This window comes from Chamaea fasciata, unplaced genomic scaffold, assembly GCF_029207755.1.
Source record: "Chamaea fasciata isolate MVZ Bird 193981 ecotype frontalis unplaced genomic scaffold, bChaFas1.0.hap1 SCAF_753, whole genome shotgun sequence".
Classification (NCBI taxonomy): Eukaryota; Metazoa; Chordata; class Aves; order Passeriformes; family Sylviidae; genus Chamaea; species Chamaea fasciata.
Window position 1 is genome coordinate 30,984 of NW_027094838.1, and position 19,431 is coordinate 50,414.

Genomic DNA, 19,431 nt, shown 5'->3' on the forward strand with positions numbered 1-19,431 from the left:
ATTGATGGGAAAATTGGGAATTGACGGGGGAAAATTGGGAATTGAGGGGAAAAATTGGGAATTGAGGGGGAAAACCGGGAATTGAGGGGGAAATTGGGAATTGAGGGGGAAATTGGGAATTGAGGGGAAAATCGGGAATTGACGGGGGAAAACCGGGAATTGACAGGGAAATTGGGAATTGACGGGAAAATTGGGAATTGACGGGGGAAAACCGGGAATTGACAGGGAAATTGGGAATTGACGGGGAAAATTGGGAATTGACGGGGGAAATTGGGAATTGACGGGGAAAATTGGGAATTGACGGGGGAAAATTGGGAATTGACGGGGAAATTGGGAATTGACAGGGAAATTGGGAATTGACGGGGAAAAGTGGGAATTGACGGGGGAAAATTGGGAATTGACGGGGGAAATTGGGAATTGACGGGGAAATTGGGAATTGACGGGGAAAAGTGGGAATTGAGGGGAAAAATTGGGAATTGAGGGGGAAATTGGGGGTTAATGGGGCTTAATTAATGAGATCGGGAACGAAAAACGGGAATAAAGGCGGGAATTAGGGCGGTAATTAATGGGGGATCCCGAGGGGGGGTTAATTAGGGCGGCAATTAATGGGGAAATATTAACGGGGGGGTTAATTAGGGCGGCAATTAATGGGGAAATATTAACGGGGGGGTTAATTAGGGCGGTAATTAATGGGGAAATATTAACGGGGGGGAGGGGACAATCAGGGCGGTAATTAACGGGGGATCCCCGGGGGGAGTTAATTAGGGCGGTAATTAACGGGGGATCCCCGGGGGGGGTTAATTACGGCGGTAATTAAGGGAGAAACCCGAGGGGAAGTTAATGAATTCGTTAATTAAGGCGTTAATTGGCGGAGCGGCCCCGCCGCCAACGCCGCTCACCGCGCTCGGCGCCACCCGGAAGCGGAAGTGACGGGCGGAAGCGGAAGTGCAGGGGACAGGGTGGAACGGGCGTGGCTTAAGTGGCGCATCGGGGGGCGTGGCTTAGTGTCGCAACGAGCCGGGGCGGGGCCTAATTGGGGGCTTGGGGGCGTGGCTTGGTGCGAGAAGGAGGCGGGGGCGTGGCTTGGGGCGGGACCCGAATGGGGCGTGGTGCTGTGTGGGCGGGGCCTGAGCCGATCCACTTCCGGGTTCTGTTCCCAGTTCCCTCCCAGTTTATCCCAGTTCGCTCGCAGTCCGCAAACGCAACTCCCGGGTGTCCATCCATGGCTTTATTCCGCCCGAAATCCCAGAAATTCCATCCCAAAAAAATCCCGGGAATTTCCCCCTCCCCCCCCCAAGAAAACCTGGAATTCCGCCCGAAATTCCCGACATTCTGCCCCAAATCCTGGGAATTCCGCCCCAAAATCCTGGAATTCTGCCCCAAATCCTGGGAATTTCCCCCCAAAATCCTGGAATTCCGCCCCAAAATCCTGGGAATTTCCCCCCAAAATTCTGGGATTCCGCCCCAAAATCCTGGGAATTTCCCCCCAAAATTCTGGAATTCCGCCCCAAAATCCTGGGAATTTCCCCCCAAAATTCTGGAATTCCGCCCCAAAATCCTGGGAATTTCCCCCCAAATTCTGGGATTCCGCCCGGAGTCCTGGGAATTCCACTCGAAATTCCCGATATTCTGCCCAAAATCCTGGGATTCCGCCCCAAAATCCTGGAATTCCGCCCCAAAATCCTGGGAATTCCACTCGAAATTCCCGACATTCTGCCCAAAACCCTGGGAATTTCCCCCCAAATTCCTGGGAATTCCGCCCCAAAATCCTGGAATTTCCCCCCCAGATCCCAAGAATTCCACTCGAAATTCTGGGAATTCCACCCCAAACTCCCGATATTCCGCCCCCAAATCCCGGGAACCTTCCCCCAAATCCCAAGAATTCCACCCCGAACGCCCCCAAAATTCCCAAGGTTTTCCCGCAAATCCCGGGAATTCCCCCCACGCCCCGGGCCGGGGGGTCCCTGTATAAATATAGTGCAAAAAAAAACCAACCCAGAACCAACCAAAAGGGGGAAAAAATTCGGGAATTTCCCCAAATCCCGGCGGGATCCGGCCAGCCCGGGGCAGGAATTTTGGGATCAACCGAGGGAGAAAATCCCGGAACTTTTCCTCGGGAATTTTGGGGATTTTGGGGGGGGGGGGATTCTTTAGGAATTTTTGGAGGAATTTTTGGGGGGGATGTTTGGGGCGAAATTTTCCTGGAATTTTTTTTTGGAGATTTTTTTTTGTTGTTGCCGTTGTGGTTTTTTTGGAATTTCGGGGATTTTGGGGTTTGTTTGGGGGATTTTTTTTTGGCGGATTTTCGTGGAATTTTTTTGTCGGAAATTTTTGGGAATTTTTTGGGAGAGGGGGAGAAATTTTTTGTTGGTTTTTTTTTTTTTTTTTTGGGAATTCTCATCCCTCCCCCCCCGGGAACATGTGGGATCCCACCAGGCTGGAGATCGGAGCCGGGTCCCCACCCGGGGGCGGCTCCAGCAGCTCCGGGCCCGGGAAAATCGGGAATTCCGGGAATTCCGGGAATTCCGGCGCCGGGAAAAAAGTGGGAAAAGCCGGGGGGGGGAAGGGCGGCAGGACCGGGGGAAGCGGCTCCAGAGGCTCCAAAGGGTCCGCGGGAAAGGCGGCGTCTGCGCGGGGGAAAAATGGGAAAATTTGGGGAAGTTTGGGAATTTTGGGGGGGAAAAATTGGGATTTTGGGGGGGAAAAATTGGGGTTTGGGGGAGAAAATTGGGGTTTGGGGGAGAAAATTGGGAATTTCGTCGGGAAAATGGGGAATTGGGGGGGGAAATTGGGAGGTTTGGGGGGAAATTTTTGGGATTTGGGGGGGAAGTGGGATTTTGGGGGGGTCAAAATGGGATTTTTGGGGAAAATCGGGATTTGGGGGAAAATTTGGGGGGATTTTTGGGGAATAAAAGGATTTTTGAGGGGAAAATGGGATTTGGGTAAGGGGAAGTCGGGGTTTTGTTAGGGGAAAATGGGAATTTGGGGGGGAAATGGGGGAATTGTGGGGAAAATGGGAATTTTGGGGGGGGAAATGGGGAATTGTGGGAAAAATGGGAATTTTGGGGGGGGAAATGGGGAAATTGTGGGAAAAATGGGAATTTGGGGGGAAATTGGGGATTTGGGGGAAAATTGGGGATTTGGGGGGGGGAAATTGGGGATTTGTGGGAAAATTGGGGATTTGGGGGGGGAAAATTGGGGATTTGGGGGAAAATTGGGGATTTGGGGGGGAAAATTGGGGATTTGGGGGGGGGAAAATTGGGGATTTGGGGGAAAATTGGGGATTTGGGGGGGAAATTTGGGGATTTGGGGGGGAAATTTGGGGATTTGTGGGAAAATTGGGGATTTCGGGGGGAATTTGGGGATTTCGGGGGAAAATTGGGGATTTGGGGGGAGAATTTGGGGATTTGGGGGGGAATTTGGGGATTTGGGGGGAGAATTTGGGGATTTGGGGGAGAATTTGGGATTTCGGGGGGAATTTGGGGATTTGGGGGGGAATTTGGGGATTTGGGGGGAGAATTTGGGGATTTGGGGGAGAATTTGGGATTTCGGGGGGAATTTGGGGATTTGGGGGCTCGGGGGCCGCACCTGGGGGGCCCAGGGGGATGAAATGCTCCAGGTACCCCGGGGGCTTCTTCCTCCTCTTGGCCTCGATCCCGAACGGATCTGGGGGGGCCGGGGGGTCACGGACCCGGAAATTCCCCAAATCCCCCCAAATTTATCCCGAGTTCATCCCAAATCCCCGAAAATTCATCCCAAATTCCCTAAATTCCACCAAATCCCCCCGAATTCATCCAAAAATTCCCCGAATTCATCCCAAATTCCCCAAATTCCACCAAATCTCCCTAAATTCATCCAAAAACTCCCCCAAATTCATCCCCAATCCCCCCCAAAAAACTCCCCCAAATTCCACCGAACGAATCCCAAATCCAGTCGAATCCCCCCCCGAGAATCCCCAAAATTCCCCCAAATCACCCCAAACCCCTCCCCAAAAATCCCCCGAATTCCGCCAAGCTCCCCCCCCCAAATCCCTGAAATTTCCGCCCAAAATCCCCTCGGATTCCCCCAAATCCCCCCCCAAATCCCGAATTTCCCCCCAAATTTCCCCCAAATCCCGAATTTCCCCCCAAATCCCGAATTTCCCCCCAAATCCCCCCAAATCCCGAATTTCCCCCCAAATCCCGAATTTCTCCCAAATCCCGAATTTCTCCCAAATTCTACCCCAAATCCCGAATTTCCCCCCAAATCCTCCCCCAAATCCCGAATTTCCCCCCAAATTTCCCCCCAAATCCCGAATTTCCCCCGAAATCCCGAATTTCTCCCAAATCCCCCAAATCCCGAATTTCCCCCCAAATCCCGAATTCCTCCCAAATCCCCTCCCAGTCCCACCTGAGCCCGAGAGCTCCTCCAGCACGTCGGGCATTCCCCGTTTGCGCTTCAGCTGCACGCCGTACGCGTCTGCGGGGGAGAAAAACCGGGATAAACCGGATAAACCGGGAATTCCCAGCCGATCTCCGTTCTTCCCGGTTATTCCCGGTGCTCCCGGGGGAGGGCGCTTTGTCCCCACCCCGCTGATGCCGCCCCGATCCCGGGAATTGCCGGTGTCCCATCCCGGTGTCCCCAGGAATTGCCGGTGTCGTTCCCGGTTATCCCCGGTTCCATTCCCGGAAATTCCCGGTGTAATTCCCGGTGTAATTCCCGGTGTAATTCCCGCAGCTGTTGTCAGGAAATCCCGGGATTTCTCAGTGCCATTCCCGGTAATTCCTGCTGGGATTCCCGGTAAATCCCGGCGCCATTCCCGTTAATTCCGGCGCTATTCCCGGTAAATCCCGGTTATCCCCACGGCAATCCCACTAATTCCCAGCACATCCCGGTAATTCCCGGGGTAATTCCCGCTAAATCCTGGTGTCAATCCCAGCGTCATTCCCAGTCATCCCTAATAAATCCCGGTAAATCCCGCGATTCCCTGGTTCCATCCCCGGGAAATCCCGGGAAATTCCGGCGCCAACCCCGGTAAATTCCCGCTGGAATTCCCATTAATTCCTGGTAAATCCCGGTTATCCCCGGTGCCAATCCCGGTAAATCCCAGTAATTCCCGCTGCCATTCCCGAAGCCATTCCCGTTAATTCTGGTGCCATTCCCGGTAACTCCCGGTAACTCCCGGTGCCATTCCCGGTAACTCCCGGTAAATCCCGGTAACTCCCGGTAACTCCCGGTAAATCCCGGTGCCACTCCCGGTAACTCCCGGTAACTCCCGGTAACTCCCGGTGCCATTCCCAGTAAATCCCGCTAACTCCCGGTAACTCCCGGTGCCATTCCTGGTGCCATTCCCGGTAACTCCCGGTGCCATTCCCGGTAACTCCCGGTAACTCCCGGTGCCATTCCAAGTAAATCCCGCTAACTCCCGGTAACTCCCGGTGCCATTCCTGGTGCCATTCCCGGTAACTCCCGGTAACTCCCGGTAACTCCCGGTGCCATTCCCAGTAAATCCCGGTAACTCTCGGTAACTCCCGGTGCCATTCCCGGTAACTCCCGGTAACTCCCGGTGCCATTCCCGGTAACTCCCGGTGCCATTCCCGGTAAAACCCGGTAACTCCCGGTAACTCCCGGTAACTCCCGGTGCCATTCCCGGTAACTCCCGGTAATTCCCGGTAACTCCCGCTAACTCCCGGTGCCATTCCCGGTAACTCCCGGTAACTCCCGGTAACCCCTGGTGCCATTCCCGGTAACTCCCGGTAACTCCCGGTGCCATTCCCAGTAAATCCCGGAAACTCCCGGTAACTCCCGGTAACTCCCGGTGCCATTCCCGGTAACTCCCGGTGCCATTCCCGGTAGCTCCCGGCGGGTACCGGTGTCCCGGGGCAGGTAGGTGAAGCGGAAGCCCTCGCTGCGGACGCTGTCCGTGAGGCGCTGCAGGTAAACCTCCACCTGCACCGGCCCCGTGAGCCCGGCCGCCCCCTCCCCGCTAACTCCCGGTAACTCCCGGTAACTCCCGGTGCCATTCCCGGTAACTCCCGGTGCCATTCCCGGTAACTCCCGGCGGGTACCGGTGTCCCGGGGCAGGTAGGTGAAGCGGAAGCCCTCGCTGCGGACGCTGTCCGTGAGGCGCTGCAGGTAAACCTCCACCTGCACCGGCTCGCGCAGCTCCAGGTGCGCGTAGGGCGGAGTCCGCAGCACGATCGCCACCTGGCGGTGAACGTCGGCCTGAGAGAAATCGGCCCGAGCCTCCCACGACTCCCGGCGGAAAATCACCGCGATGTCCTCTGGGGGGAAAAAAAAACGGGAATTCTCTGGGAATCCGGGAATTCCAGAGGGCGGGAGCGTGGGATTTGGGATTGGGAATGGGTCTGGGGATTGGGATTTGGGGTGTGGGAGAAATCGGCCCGAGCCTCCCACGACTCCCGGCGGAAAATCACCGCGATGTCCTCTGGGCGGAAAAAAAAACCCGGGAATTCTCTGGGAATCCGGGAGTTGGGAATGTGGGATTTGGGATTGGGAATGGGTCTGGGGATTGGGATTTGGGGTGTGGGAGAAATCGGCCCGAGCCTCCCACGACTCCCGGCGGAAAATCACCGCGATGTCCTCTGGGGGGAAAAAAAAAAACGGGAATTCTCTGGGAATTCGGGAATTCCAGAGGGCGGGAGCGTGGGATTTGGGATTGGGAATGGGTCTGGGGATTGGGATTTGGGGTGTGGGAGAAATCGGCCCGAGCCTCCCACGACTCCCGGCGGAAAATCGCCGCCATGTCCTCTGGGCGGAAAAAAAAACCCGGGAATTCTCTGGGAATCCGGGAGTTGGGAATGTGGGATTTGGGATTGGGAATGGGTGTGGGGATTGGGATTTGGGGTGTGGGAGAAATCGGCCCGAGCCTCCCACGACTCCCGGCGGAAAATCGCCGCCATGTCCTCTGGGGGGAAAAAAAACCCGGGAATTCTCTGGGAATCCGGGAGTTGGGAATGTGGGATTTGGGGGTTTGGGAATGTGGGAGGGTGGGATTGGGGCTCTGGGGTACAGGATGTGGGATGGGGATATGGGTTGGGAACGGGGGGGGAGGGGGGGGGGGTGTCCCAGGTGCGCCCAGGTGTGATCCCAGGTGTTCCCAAACCCCTCCCAGGTGCCGCCAGCTGTGCCAGGTGTGATCCTAGCTGTGCCCAGCTGTGCCCAGGTGTTCCCAAACCCCTCCTCGCTGTGCCCAGGTGTCCCCAGGTGTCCTCAAAGCCCGCCCAGGTGTTCCCAGGCGTGATCCCAACTATTCCCAGCTGTGCCCAGGTGACCTCCAGGTGTTTCCAGCTGTGCCCAGGTGTTCCCAAACCCCTCCCAGCTGTGCCCAGGTGTTCCCCCAGGTGTTCCCCCAGGTGTCCCCAGGTGTCCTCGGACTCCGCCCGGCTGTGCCCAGGTGTTCCCAGCCGTGCCCAGGGGTGACGCCAGGTGCACCCAGGTGTTCCCAGCTGCGCCCAGGTGTCCCCCCAGGTGTTCCCAGCTGTCCCCAGGTGTGTCCCCAGGTGTCCCCAGGTGTCCCCAGCTGTCCCCGGCTGTCCCCAGCTGTCCCCAGGTGTCCCCAGGTGTGTCCCCAGGTGTCCCCGGGTGTCCCCAGGTGTGTCCCCAGGTGTGTCCCCAGGTGTGTCCCCAGGTGTGTCCCCAGGTGTCCCCGAGTGTCCCCAGGTGTCCCCAGCTGTCCCCGGCTGTCCCCAGGTGTCCCCAGGTGTCCCCAGGTGTCCCCAGGTGTCCCCAGCTGTCCCCAGGTGTCCCCGAGTGTCCCCGGCTGTCCCCAGCTGTCCCCAGGTGTCCCCAGGTGTCCCCAGGTGTCCCCGGCTGTCCCCAGCTGTCCCCAGCTGTCCCCAGGTGTCCCCAGGTGTGTCCCCAGCTGTCCCCAGGTGTCCCCAGGTGTCCCCAGGTGTGTCCCCAGGTGTCCCCAGGTGTCCCCAGGTGTGCCCAGGTGTCCCCAGGTGTCCCCGGGTGTCCCCAGGTGTCCCCAGGTGTGTCCCCAGGTGTCCCCAGGTGTGCCCAGCTGTCCCCAGGTGTGTCCCCGGCTGTCCCCGGGTGTCCCCAGGTGTCCCCAGGTGTGTCCCCAGGTGTCCCCAGGTGTGTCCCCAGGTGTCCCCAGGTGTCCCCAGGTGTCCCCAGGTGTGTCCCCGGCTGTCCCCGGGTGTCCCCAGGTGTCCCGAGGTGTCCCCAGGTGTCCCCAGGTGTGTCCCCGGGTGTCCCCAGGTGCGGGCGCACCTTTCTGGACCTTGTCGCAGAGCAGGTAGAGCTCCTCGCCGCCCGTGCAGGGGCCGCTCTCCTTGTTCATGCGGCAAATGCGCAGCTCCGACGTGTTGGTGGACTCTGCAAAAGGCCCCGGCCGCAGATCGGCCCCACGGCCCGACGCTCGTCAGCGAATTTCCGGGGCGGTTTAGGGAATTTATTGGGATTTCTTTAGGGAGTTTTTTAGGGATTTTTTGGGAATTTTTTGAGGTTTTTTAAGGGAATTTTTGGGGAATTTTTGGGGAATTTTTTGAAAATTTTTTGAGATGTTTTTAGGGAATTTTTTGGGGAATTTTTTGAGATTTTTTTTTCAGGGGAATTTTTGGGGATTTTTTAGGGAATTTTTTAGGGAATTTTTTGAGATTTTTTTAGGGAATTTTTTGGGATTTTTTTAGGGATTTTTTGGGATTTCTTTGATATTTTTTTAGGGAATTTTTGGGGAATTTTGGGGGAATTTTTTGAAAATTTTTTGAGTGTTTTAGGGAATTTTTTGGGGAATTTTTTGAGATTTTTTTCAGGGGAATTTTTGGGGATTTTTTAGGGAATTTTTTAGGGATTTTTTGGGAATTTTTTGAGATTTTTTTAGGGAAATTTTGGGGAATTTTTAGGGAATTTTTTGGGATTTTTTTAGGGAATTTTTTAGGGATTTTTTGGGATTTTTTTGAGATTTTTTTAGGGAATTTTTGGGGGTTTTTTAGGGAATTTTTAGGGATTTTTTTAGGGAATTTTTTAGGGATTTTTTGGGATTTCTTTGAGATTTTTTTTAGGGAATTTTTGGGGATTTTTTAGGGAATTTTTAGGGACTTTTGGGGGGGTTTGAGATTTTTTTAGGGAATTTTTGGGGGTTTTTTAGGGAATTTATTGGGATTTTTTTAGGGAATTTTTAAGGGATTTTTTGGGAATTTTTTGAGATTTAGGGAATTTTTTGGGATTTTTCAGGAATTTTTTGGGATTTTTTTAGAGAATTTTTTAGGGATTTTTTTGGGAATTTTTTGAGATTTTTTTTAGGGAATTTTTGGGGAATTTTTTGAAAATTTTTTGAGATGTTTTTAGGGAATTTTTTGGGGGAATTTTTTGAGATTTTTTTCAGGGGAATTTTTGGGGATTTTTTAGGGAATTTTTTAGGGATTTTTTTGGGAATTTTTGGAGATTGTTTTTTAGGGAATTTTGGGGGAATTTTTGGGGAATTTTTGGGGAGTTTTGGGGGGAGTTTTTTGGGAATTTTTTGAGATATTTTTAGGGAATTTTTGGGGAAATTTTGGAGATTTTTTCAGGGAATTTTTGGGGATTTTTTAGGGAATTTTTTGGGATTTTTTAGGGAATTTTTTAGGGATTTTTTCGACATTTTTGGAGGGTTTTTTTTCGGGACATTTTGGGGATATTTTTGGGATATTTCGGGGATTTTTTCCGGATATTTTTTCGGCATTTTTCGAGATTTTTTTTTCAGGACTTTTTGGGATTTTTTGGGGATATTTTGGGGATTTTTTCCGGATATTTTTTCGGGATTTTTGGAGATTTTTTTTTTCAGGACATTTTTGGGATTTGTTTGGGATATTTTGGGGATTTTTTTTCGGATATATTTTCGGGATTTTTGGAGACTTTTTTTCAGGACATTTTTGGGATTTTTGGGGGGATTTTTTGGGGATATTTTGGGGATTTTTTTGGGATATTTCAGGGCCGTTTTTGGGGTGGATTTGGGGGATTTGGGGACTCACTCTTGTCGAAGATGGGCTGGGACAGCACCGGGCTGAGGCTCCGGGGGATCCCGGCGCGGTCCCGGAACGAGGCCTGGAAACAAATCCGGACCACGTTGAGATCGACCTCCTGGTGATTCCGCAGGGATCCCGCTGGAAATGGGGGAAAAAACGGGAAAAATGGGAAAAAAACGGGAAAAAAAAACGGGAAAATGGGGGGAAATAGGTGAAAAAACGGGGGGAAAAAACAGGGGAAAATGGGAATGGCGGTTTTGCAGGGATCCCGCTGGAAATGGGGGAAAAAACGGGAAAAATGGGGAAAAAACGGGGGAGAAATGGGGAAAAAAATGGGGGGAGAAATGGGGAAAAAAGGGGAAAACCAGGGAAAAAAAATGGGAAACACGGGAGAAACAGGAGAAATCAGGGAGAGGAAAACGCGGAAAAATTGGGAGGAAAAAATGGGAGGAAAAAAAAAAAAAACACCAAAAAAAGAGAGAAAATCCTCGAGGAAAAACAGGGAAAAGATGGGAAAAAAACAGGGAAAATCCCAGGAAATCCGGGAAAATCCAGGGAAAATCGAGGGGGAAAAGGGTTTCGCTGACCTTTGAAGGGGTCGATGCCCAGCTGCAGCTTCTTCTCGATGGCGGCCTCGATTTCCTTCTTCTTCACACACTGAATCCCCAGGTTGCTGAAACTGCCCAAATCCCGGAATTCCCGGTTTTTTTTTCCGGCCCCTTCCCTGAATTCCCCCTGCCCGGAAACGCCCCAAATCCCAAAAAAAAACCACCAAAAAAAAACCACCCCAGAAACACTTTAAAAAATGTTTTTTTTCACCCCAAAACCACCAAAAATGTCCAGAAAATGCCCCAAAAAAAAAGTCGCAAAGATGGGGGGAAATCCCAGAAAATTCCATGAAAATTCAGTTTATTGGGACGTTCCCGGGTTTTTCCAGGGTTTGGGATCGACCCAGGCCTCAAGGAGCCTCAAAAACCTCCCAGGAGAGCCCAAAAAAAACCACAAAAATGCCAAAAAAATGACCCCACCCCAAAAATGTCAGAAAAAACGGGAAAAACCTGGAAAAATCCCTAAAATTCCAATGGGAAAAATCCCAGATTTTCCCTGAGCTTGGGTTGGATTTGGACCTTGAGGAAAACCCAAAACCCGCCCAAAACCCGCCCAAAACCGGCCCAAAATTGCATAAAAACGGGGAAAATTCCCAGAAAATCACGGGGAATTCCTGGGGTTTGGGCGGAATTCCGGGGTTTTTTTTTGGAATTCTTGGGATTTTGGGGAGGGGGAATTCCTTTTTTTTCTTTTTTTTGGAGAATTTCGATTTTTGGGGGGGGAAATTTTTGAGAATTCCCTTTTTTGGGGGGGGGGAATTTCCATTTTTCTGTGGGAATTCCCTTTTTTTTTTGGAATTCCCGTTTTCAGGAATTTCCTTTTTTTGGGGGGAATTCCCATTTCTGGGGGGGGGGGGATTCCCGTTTTCTTTTCGGGATCTCCCGTTTGTCCTGTGGGAATTCCCATTTTTTGGGGGTATCTCCCATTTTCCTGTGGGAATTCCCATTTTTTTTTGGGATCTCCCATTTTCCTGTGGGAATTCCCATTTTTTTTTGTTGTGATCTCCCATTTTTTGGGGGGGAATTCCCATTTTTTTGGGGGGATCTCCCATTTTCCTGTGACAATTCCCTTTTTTTTTTTGTTGATCTCCCATTTTCCTGTGGGAATTCCCGTTCTTTGGGGGATCTCCCATTTTCCTGTGGGAATTCCCATTTTTGGGGGGGATCTCCCGTTTGCCCCGTGGGAATTCCCATTTTTTTTGGGATCTCCCATTTTCCTGTGGGAATTCCCATTTTTTTTTGGTATCTCCTGTTCTCCTGTGGGAATTCCCATTTTTTGGGGGGATCTCCCATCTGTCCTGTGGGAATTCCCATTTTTTGGGTATCTCCCGTTTTGCCCCGTGGGAATTCCCGTTTCTTTGGGTATCTCCCGTTTGCCCCGTGGGAATTCCCATTTTTTTTTGGGTATCTCCCCGCTTGCCCCGTGGGAATTCCCATTTTTTGGGGGGATCTCCCGTTCTCCCGTGGGAATTCCCATTTTTTTTGGGTATCTCCCGCTTGCCCCGTGGGAATTCCCGTTTCTTTTGGGTATCTCCCGTTTGCCCCGTGGGAATTCCCATTTTTTTTTTGTATCTCCCGTTTGCCCCGTGGGAATTCCCGTTTCTTTTGGGTATCTCCCATTTGCCCCGTGGGAATTCCCGTTTCTTTTGGGTATCTCCCGCTTGCCCCGTGGGAATTCCCGTTTCTTTTGGGTATCTCCCGTTTTGCCCCGTGGGAATTCCCATTTTTTTTTTGTATCTCCCGTTTGCCCCGTGGGAATTCCCGTTTCTTTTGGGTATCTCCCGCTTGCCCCGTGGGAATTCCCGTTTTTTTTGGGTATCTCCCGCTTGCCCCGTGGGAATTCCCATTTTTTTTGGGTATCTCCCATTCTCCTGTGGGAATTCCCATTTTTTTTGGGTATCTCCCGCTTGCCCCGTGGGAATTCCCATTTTTTTTGGTATCTCCCGCTTGCCCCGTGGGAATGCCGTTTTCCCGCGGGGATGCCCGGCTTGCGCGGGGCCGGCGGGGCGCCCACCTGTGGCGGGGGGTTGCTGGGGGGCCGCAGCAGGACGCGGCACAGCCCCTGCGCGCAGTCCTTGCCCACCAGGCCGTGCGGGTGCACGCGGTGCGGCCAGTCCTTCCACACCAGGCACGCCGTCACCGCCACCTCCGGGATGGCCTGGCAGTTCTGCAGCTGCGGGGGAGACGCCGCGAAAACCGTGGGGGGAAAATCCGGGGGATATCCGGGGGGAATTGGGGGGAAAATCCGGGGGGAAATTGGGGGAAATTGGGAAAATCTGGGGGAAATCCGGGGGAAATCCGGGGGATATCCGGGGGAAATTGGGGGAAATTGGGGGAAATTGGGGGAAATTGGGGGAAATCCGGGGAAAATCCGGGGGAAATCCGGGAGAAATCCGGGGGATATCCGGGGGAAATTGGGGGAAATTGGGGGAAATTGGGGGAAATTGGGGGAAATCCGGGGGAAATCTGGGGAAAAGCCAGGGGAAATCCGGGGGAAATTGGGGGAAATCCGGGGGAAATTGGGGGAAATTGGGGGGAAAATTGGGGGGGGAAATCCGGGGGAAAACAGTGGGGAAAATCCGGGGGAAATTGGGGGGGAAATCCGGGGGAAATTGGGGGGGAAATCTGGGGGAAAATCTGGGGGGAAATTGGGGGGGAATATCTGGGGGAAATTGGGGGAAAATCCGGGGGAAACAGTGGGGAAAATCCGGGGGAAATTGGGGGGGAAATCCGGGGGAAATTGGGGGGAAATCTGGGGGAAATTGGGGGGAAATTGGGGGAAACTGGGGGAAATTGGGGGAAATCTGGGGGGAAATTGGGGGGAAATTGGGGGCAAAATCCGGGGAATATCCGGGGGAAATCCAGGGGAAATTGGGGGAAATCCGGGGGAAATTGGGGGAAATCCAGGGGAAATTGGGGGGAAATCCGGGTAAATATCCGGGGAAATCCGGGGGAAATCCGGGGGAAATCTGGGGGAAATTGGGGGAAACTGGGGGAAATTGGGGGAAAATCCGGGGGAAATCCGGGGGAAATTGGGGGGGAAATTGGGGGAAATCCGGGGGAAATTGGGGGGAAATTGGGGGAAATCCGGGGGAAATCCGGGGGAAATTGGGGGGGAAATTGGGGGAAATCCGGGGGAAACTGGGGGGAAATTGGGAGAAAAATGGGGGGGAAAAACTGGGGGAAATCCAGGGAAAAATGAGGGAAAAGTTTGGGGGAAAATCCAGGGGGAAAATTGGAGAAATCAGAGGAAAAACTGGGGGAAATTCAAGGGAAAATCGGGGGGAAATTGCGGGAAAAATTCGGGGGGAAAAATCCGGGGAAAACTGGGGAAATCGGGGGGGGAAAAGTTGGGGGAAATCCGGGGGAAATCGAGGGGAAAATGGGGAGAAAAAGTTGGGAAAAATTGGGGGAAATCGGGGGAAAATTGGGGGATAAATTGTGGGGGAATCTGAGGGAAATGTGGGGGAAATCCTGGGGAATCCAGGGAAAAATCCCGGGAAATATTGGGGGAAAATCCCAGGGAAAATCCTGGGGAAAAAACCACCAAATCCATCCCAAAAGGGTCAGTCCTGTTTTCCCAGGGGTTCGCCTGACTTTCCCATATTTTCCCTGATTTTTTTTCCCAATTTTTCCTGATTTTTCCCTCGATTTTCCCCAATTTTTCCCCGATATTTCCTCCGTTTTCCCCCCCGATTTTTCCCCATTTTTTCCCCATTTTTTCCCCATTTTTTCCCCCAACCTTTCCCCCATTTTACCTCGATGCTGGGCAGCGTCCTGGCGGCCTCGGTGCTGTTTTCCCCCAGGATGCTCCCGGCCCATCCCAAACCCTTTCCCGCACCATTCCCACTTTCCCCAAGTTTTTCTCAATTTTTTCCCATTTTTTTCTCCATTTTTTCCCAATTTTTTCCCAACTTTTTCCCAATTTTTCCCCAATTTTTCCCCGATGTTTCCTCCATTTTCCCCCCCGATTTTCCCCCATTTTTTCCCCATTTTTTCCCCATTTTTCCCCAACCTTTTCCCCATTTTCCCCCCATTTTACCTCGATGCTGGGCAGCGTCCTGGCGGCCCTCGGTGCTGTTTTCCCCCAGGATGCTCCCGGCCCCATCCCAAACCCTTTCCCGCACCATTCCCACTTTCCCCAAGTTTTTCTCAATTTTTTCCCATTTTTTTCTCCATTTTTTCCCAATTTTTTCCCCAATTTTTTCCCCGATTTTTCCACCGATATTTCCTCTATTTTCCCCCCGATTTTTCCCCATTTTTTCCCCATTTTTTCCCCAACCTTTTCCCCATTTTCCCCCCATTTTACCTCGATGCTGGGCAGCGTCCTGGCGGCCTCGGTGCTGTTTTCCCCCAGGATGCTCCCGGCCCATCCCAAACCCTTTCCCGCACCATTCCCACTTTCCCCAAGTTTTTCTCAATTTTTTTCCCATTTTTTTCTCCATTTTTTCCCATTTTTTTCTCAATTTTTTCCCAATTTTTTCCCAATTTCTTGCTGATTTTTCCCTCGATTTTCCCCGATATTTCCTCCGTTTTCCCCCCGATTTTTCCCCATTTTTTCCCCATTTTTCCCCAACCTTTTCCCCATTTTCCCCCCATTTTACCTCGATGCTGGGCAGCGTCCTGGCGGCCTCGGTGCTGTTTTCCCCCAGGATGCTCCCGGCCCATCCCAAACCCTTTCCCGGACCATTCCCACTTTCCCCAAGTTTTTCTCAATTTTTTCCGATTTTTTTCTCAATTTTTTCCCCATTTTTTTCTCAATTGTTTCCCAATTTTTTCCCAATTTCTTGCTGATTTTTCCCTCGATTTTCCCCGATATTTCCTCCATTTTCCCCCCGATTTTTCCCCATTTTTTCCCCATTTTTTCCCCATTTTTCCCCAACCTTTTCCCCATTTTCCCCCCATTTTACCTCGATGCTGGGCAGCGTCCTGGCGGCCTCGGTGCTGTTTTCCCCCAGGATGCTCCCGGCCCATCCCAAACCCTTTCCCGCACCATTCCCACTTTCCCCAAGTTTTTCTCCATTTTTTTCCCATTTTTTTCTCAATTTTTTCCCAATTTTTCCCCCAATTTCTTGCTGATTTTTCCCTCGATTTTCCCCAATTTTTCCCCAATATTTCCTCCATTTTCCCCCCCGATTTTTCCCCATTTTTTCCCCATTTTTTCCCCATTTTTTCCCCATTTTTTCCCCATTTTTTTCCCCATTTTCCCCCCCATTTTACCTCGATGCTGGGCAGCGTCCTGGCGGCCTCGGTGCTGTTTTCCCCCAGGATGCTCCCGGCCCATCCCAAACCCTTTCCCGGACCATTCCCACTTTCCCCAAGTTTTTCTCAATTTTTTCCCATTTTTTTCTCAATTTTTTCCCAATTTTTCCCCAATTTCTTGCTGATTTTTCCCTCGATTTTCCCCCAATTTTTCCCCAATATTTCCTCCATTTTCCCCCCGATTTTTCCCCCATTTTTTCCCCATTTTTTCCCCATTTTTTCCCCATTTTTTTCCCCCATTTTCCCCCCATTTTACCTCGATGCTGGGCAGCGTCCTGGCGGCCTCGGTGCTGTTTTCCCCCAGGATGCTCCCGGCCCATCCCAAACCCTTTCCCGCACCATTCCCACTTTCCCCAAGTTTTTCTCAATTTTTTCCCAATTTTTTCTCCATTTTTTCCCATTTTTTTCTCAATTTTTTCCCAATTTTTTCCCAATTTCTTGCTGATTTTTCCCTCGATTTTCCCCGATATTTCCTCCGTTTTCCCCCCGATTTTTCCCCATTTTTTCCCCATTTTTCCCCAACCTTTTCCCCATTTTCCCCCCATTTTACCTCGATGCTGGGCAGCGTCCTGGCGGCCTCGGTGCTGTTTTCCCCCAGGATGCTCCCGGCCCATCCCAAACCCTTTCCCGCACCATTCCCACTTTCCCCCAAGTTTTTCTCATTTTTTCCCATTTTTTTCTCCATTTTTTTCCCATTTTTTTCTCAATTTTTTCCCAATTTTTTTCCCAATTTCTTGCTGATTTTTCCCTCGATTTTCCCCGATATTTCCTCCGTTTTCCCCCCGATTTTTCCCCATTTTTTCCCCATTTTTCCCCAACCTTTTCCCCATTTTCCCCCCATTTTACCTCGATGCTGGGCAGCGTCCTGGCGGCCTCGGTGCTGTTTTCCCCCAGGATGCTCCCGGCCCATCCCAAACCCTTTCCCGGACCATTCCCACTTTCCCCAAGTTTTTCTCAATTTTTTCCGATTTTTTTCTCAATTTTTTCCCATTTTTTTCTCAATTGTTTCCCAATTTTTTCCCAATTTCTTGCTGATTTTTCCCTCGATTTTCCCCGATATTTCCTCCATTTTCCCCCCGATTTTTCCCCATTTTTTCCCCATTTTTTCCCCATTTTTCCCCAACCTTTTCCCCATTTTCCCCCCATTTTACCTCGATGCTGGGCAGCGTCCTGGCGGCCTCGGTGCTGTTTTCCCCCAGGATGCTCCCGGCCGACCTCCCCTCGCACTCGTAGCGGAATCTCATCCCGCGCTGCTTCGGCTGCTCCGTGATCACCAGCCGCGGCTTCCCCCGCCCTCTCCGGTGGCTTCTCCAGCTGTTTTTTCCAGCTGTTTTCCCAGTTTTTCCTGCTTTTCCTGCGGCGGGCACCAGCGGGAGGCCGGGCCCGGGGTCAGGGAGAGGCCGCGGAGGCTCCGGGACAACGGCGGCTCCCGGGAGGGGTCGGAGCCCCGCGGGATCAGTTTGGGAAAAGGTTTGGGAATTTCGGGAGCGGGATCCGGCTGGAAGCCGTCCTCCTTCATCACCTCCTCCAGGATTTCTGGGGAAAACGGGGAGGGTTTGGGGGGGAGGGGAAATGGGATTTTCAGGGGGTTCGGGAGGGGTTTTTGGGGGGGGGGAAACCTGGGATTTTGGGGGGAAAAACGGGAATTTCGGGGGGTTCGGGAGGGTTTTTGGGGGAGAAACGGGATTTTCGGGAGGATTTCTGGGGCTAAAATGGGATTTCCGGGGGGTTCGGGAAGGTTTTTGGGGAAAAAACCGGGAATGTGGGGGATTTTGGAAGGGATAGCCAGGGGTTTTTTTTGGGGGGGAAGGGATGGGTAGGGATGGGAATTCCAGGGGGTTTGGAATAGATCGGGGTCAAATCCCAAACTGAGAGCGGATTTCTGGGATTGGAGCAGCTCAAATCCCAAATCCGGGAGGGAATTCCAGCCCAGATCCCAAATTTGGGAGGAATTTCTGGGATTGGGATCCCAAACCCGGGCGGGATCCCGGCGCTCCCCGTCCCTCCCGCTCCATCCCCGCCCCAATTCCCACCTTGGGATGGGACCCCGCCCCTCCCCGAATTCCCCAATTCCCCAAATCCCCAAAATCCCGAATTCCCGAATCCCCCGAATCCCGAATTCCCCAAACCCTCGCGGCTCCAGGATGCCGAAATTCCCGGGAAACGGCGAAGATTCCCAATCCCTCCGGTTCCACTCACCCAAATCGTCTGGAAAAACGGAGGAAAAAACCGGGAAAAAAACCGGGAAAAACGATCCCGTGAGGAGACCCCGACCGGGAGCGGACACCGGGAGGGGACACCGGGAGGGGACACCGGACACCGGGAGGGGACACCGGGACCGGGAGGGGACACCGGGACCGGGAGGGGGACACCGGACACCGGGAGGGGACACCGGGAGGGGACACCGGGACCGGGAGGGGACACGAGGACCGGGAGGGGACACCGGGAGGGGACACCGGGACCGGGAGGGGACACCGGGACCGGGAGTGGACACCGGGACCGGGAGGGGACACCGGGAGGGGACACCGGGGACCGGGAGGGGACACGGGGACCGGGAGGGGACACCGGGAGCGGGAGGGGACACCGGAGTGGAGAGGACACCGGGAGGGGACACGAGGACCGGGAGGGGACACCGGGAGCGGGAGCGGACACCGGGAGGGGACACGAGGACCGGGAGGGGACACCGGGAGCGGGAGGGGACACTGGGAAGGGACACCGGGAGTGGAGGGGACACCGGGAGGGGACACGAGGACTGGGAAGGAACACCGGACACCGGGAGGGGACACCGGGAGCGGAGCTTTACCTGTGCCCGGTGCTCCGTGGGCCATCGCCAGCCCGGGATCCTGCACGGCCGCTCCTACCGGGACACGGCACCGGGATGGCGGCGTCAGCACCGGGATCGCCACCGGGAACCACCCCCGGAAGGAGCGAGCCCGGGAAAACCGCGGCGTTCCCAGCACCGGGAACGGCACCGAACCGGGACCGGACCGGGACAGCCCCCGGGACCCGCCGCCCGCCGCCAGCCCCGCTCCCGGCCCGTTAGCCCCCGTTATCCCCCGGGAGGTCCCGGTTCTGGCACCGGCGGGGATCCCCGGTTCCGGTTCTGTCACCGGCGGGGGGATCCCCGGTTCCGGTTCTGTCACCGGCGCGGGGATCCCCGGTTCCGGTTCTGTCACCGGCGCGGGGATCCCCGGTTCCGGTTCTGTCACCGGCGGGGGGATCCCCGGTTCCGGTTCTGTCACCGGCGGGGGGATCCCCGGTTCCGGTTCTGTCACCGGCGGGGGGATCCCCGGTTCCGGTTCTGTAACCGGCGGGGATCCCCGGTTCCGGTTCTGTCACCGGCGCGGGGATCCCCGGTTCCGCTCCCCCCCGGGGCGGCGCTCACCGAGGGGCAGCGCCATGTCGCGGTGCCGGTGCCGCTCCCGGAGCGGGTCCCGGTGCTCCCGGAGCGGGTCCCGGTGCTCCCGGAGCGGGTCCCGGTGCTCCCGGAGCCGCCGGTGCCGCTCCCGCCGCCGCCCCCCGAGGCCGCGCCGCCGCCGGACCTGGAAATCCCCGCGCGGGCCGCGCCGCCATTGGCTGAGGCTGCCGTGACGTCACCGCCGGGGCGC

The 19,431-nt window shown here is 53.9% G+C and overlaps 1 protein-coding gene and 1 long non-coding RNA gene across 2 annotated transcripts; both read right to left on the bottom strand.

Annotated features, from left to right (window-relative positions):
* Window positions 1-967: 967 nt before the first annotated feature.
* RELB (RELB proto-oncogene, NF-kB subunit) lies at window positions 968-17,342 on the bottom strand. Its single transcript, XM_066209208.1, is given in 11 exon segments — window positions 968-2,627; window positions 3,589-3,666; window positions 4,390-4,458; window positions 6,048-6,263; window positions 8,221-8,325; window positions 9,960-10,091; window positions 10,541-10,632; window positions 12,576-12,598; window positions 12,600-12,734; window positions 16,975-17,137; window positions 17,191-17,342. Coding segments are annotated over 11 exon segments (1,395 nt in total). The 3' UTR covers window positions 968-2,397.
* A 585-nt stretch (window positions 17,343-17,927) lies between these two features.
* LOC136305893 (uncharacterized) lies at window positions 17,928-19,369 on the bottom strand. Its single transcript, XR_010725453.1, has 3 exons — window positions 19,209-19,369; window positions 18,627-18,680; window positions 17,928-18,031 (listed from the first exon to the last, which is right to left on the bottom strand). It is a non-coding gene; the product is annotated as an uncharacterized lncRNA (long non-coding RNA).
* Between the last annotated feature and the right edge of the window lie 62 nt (window positions 19,370-19,431).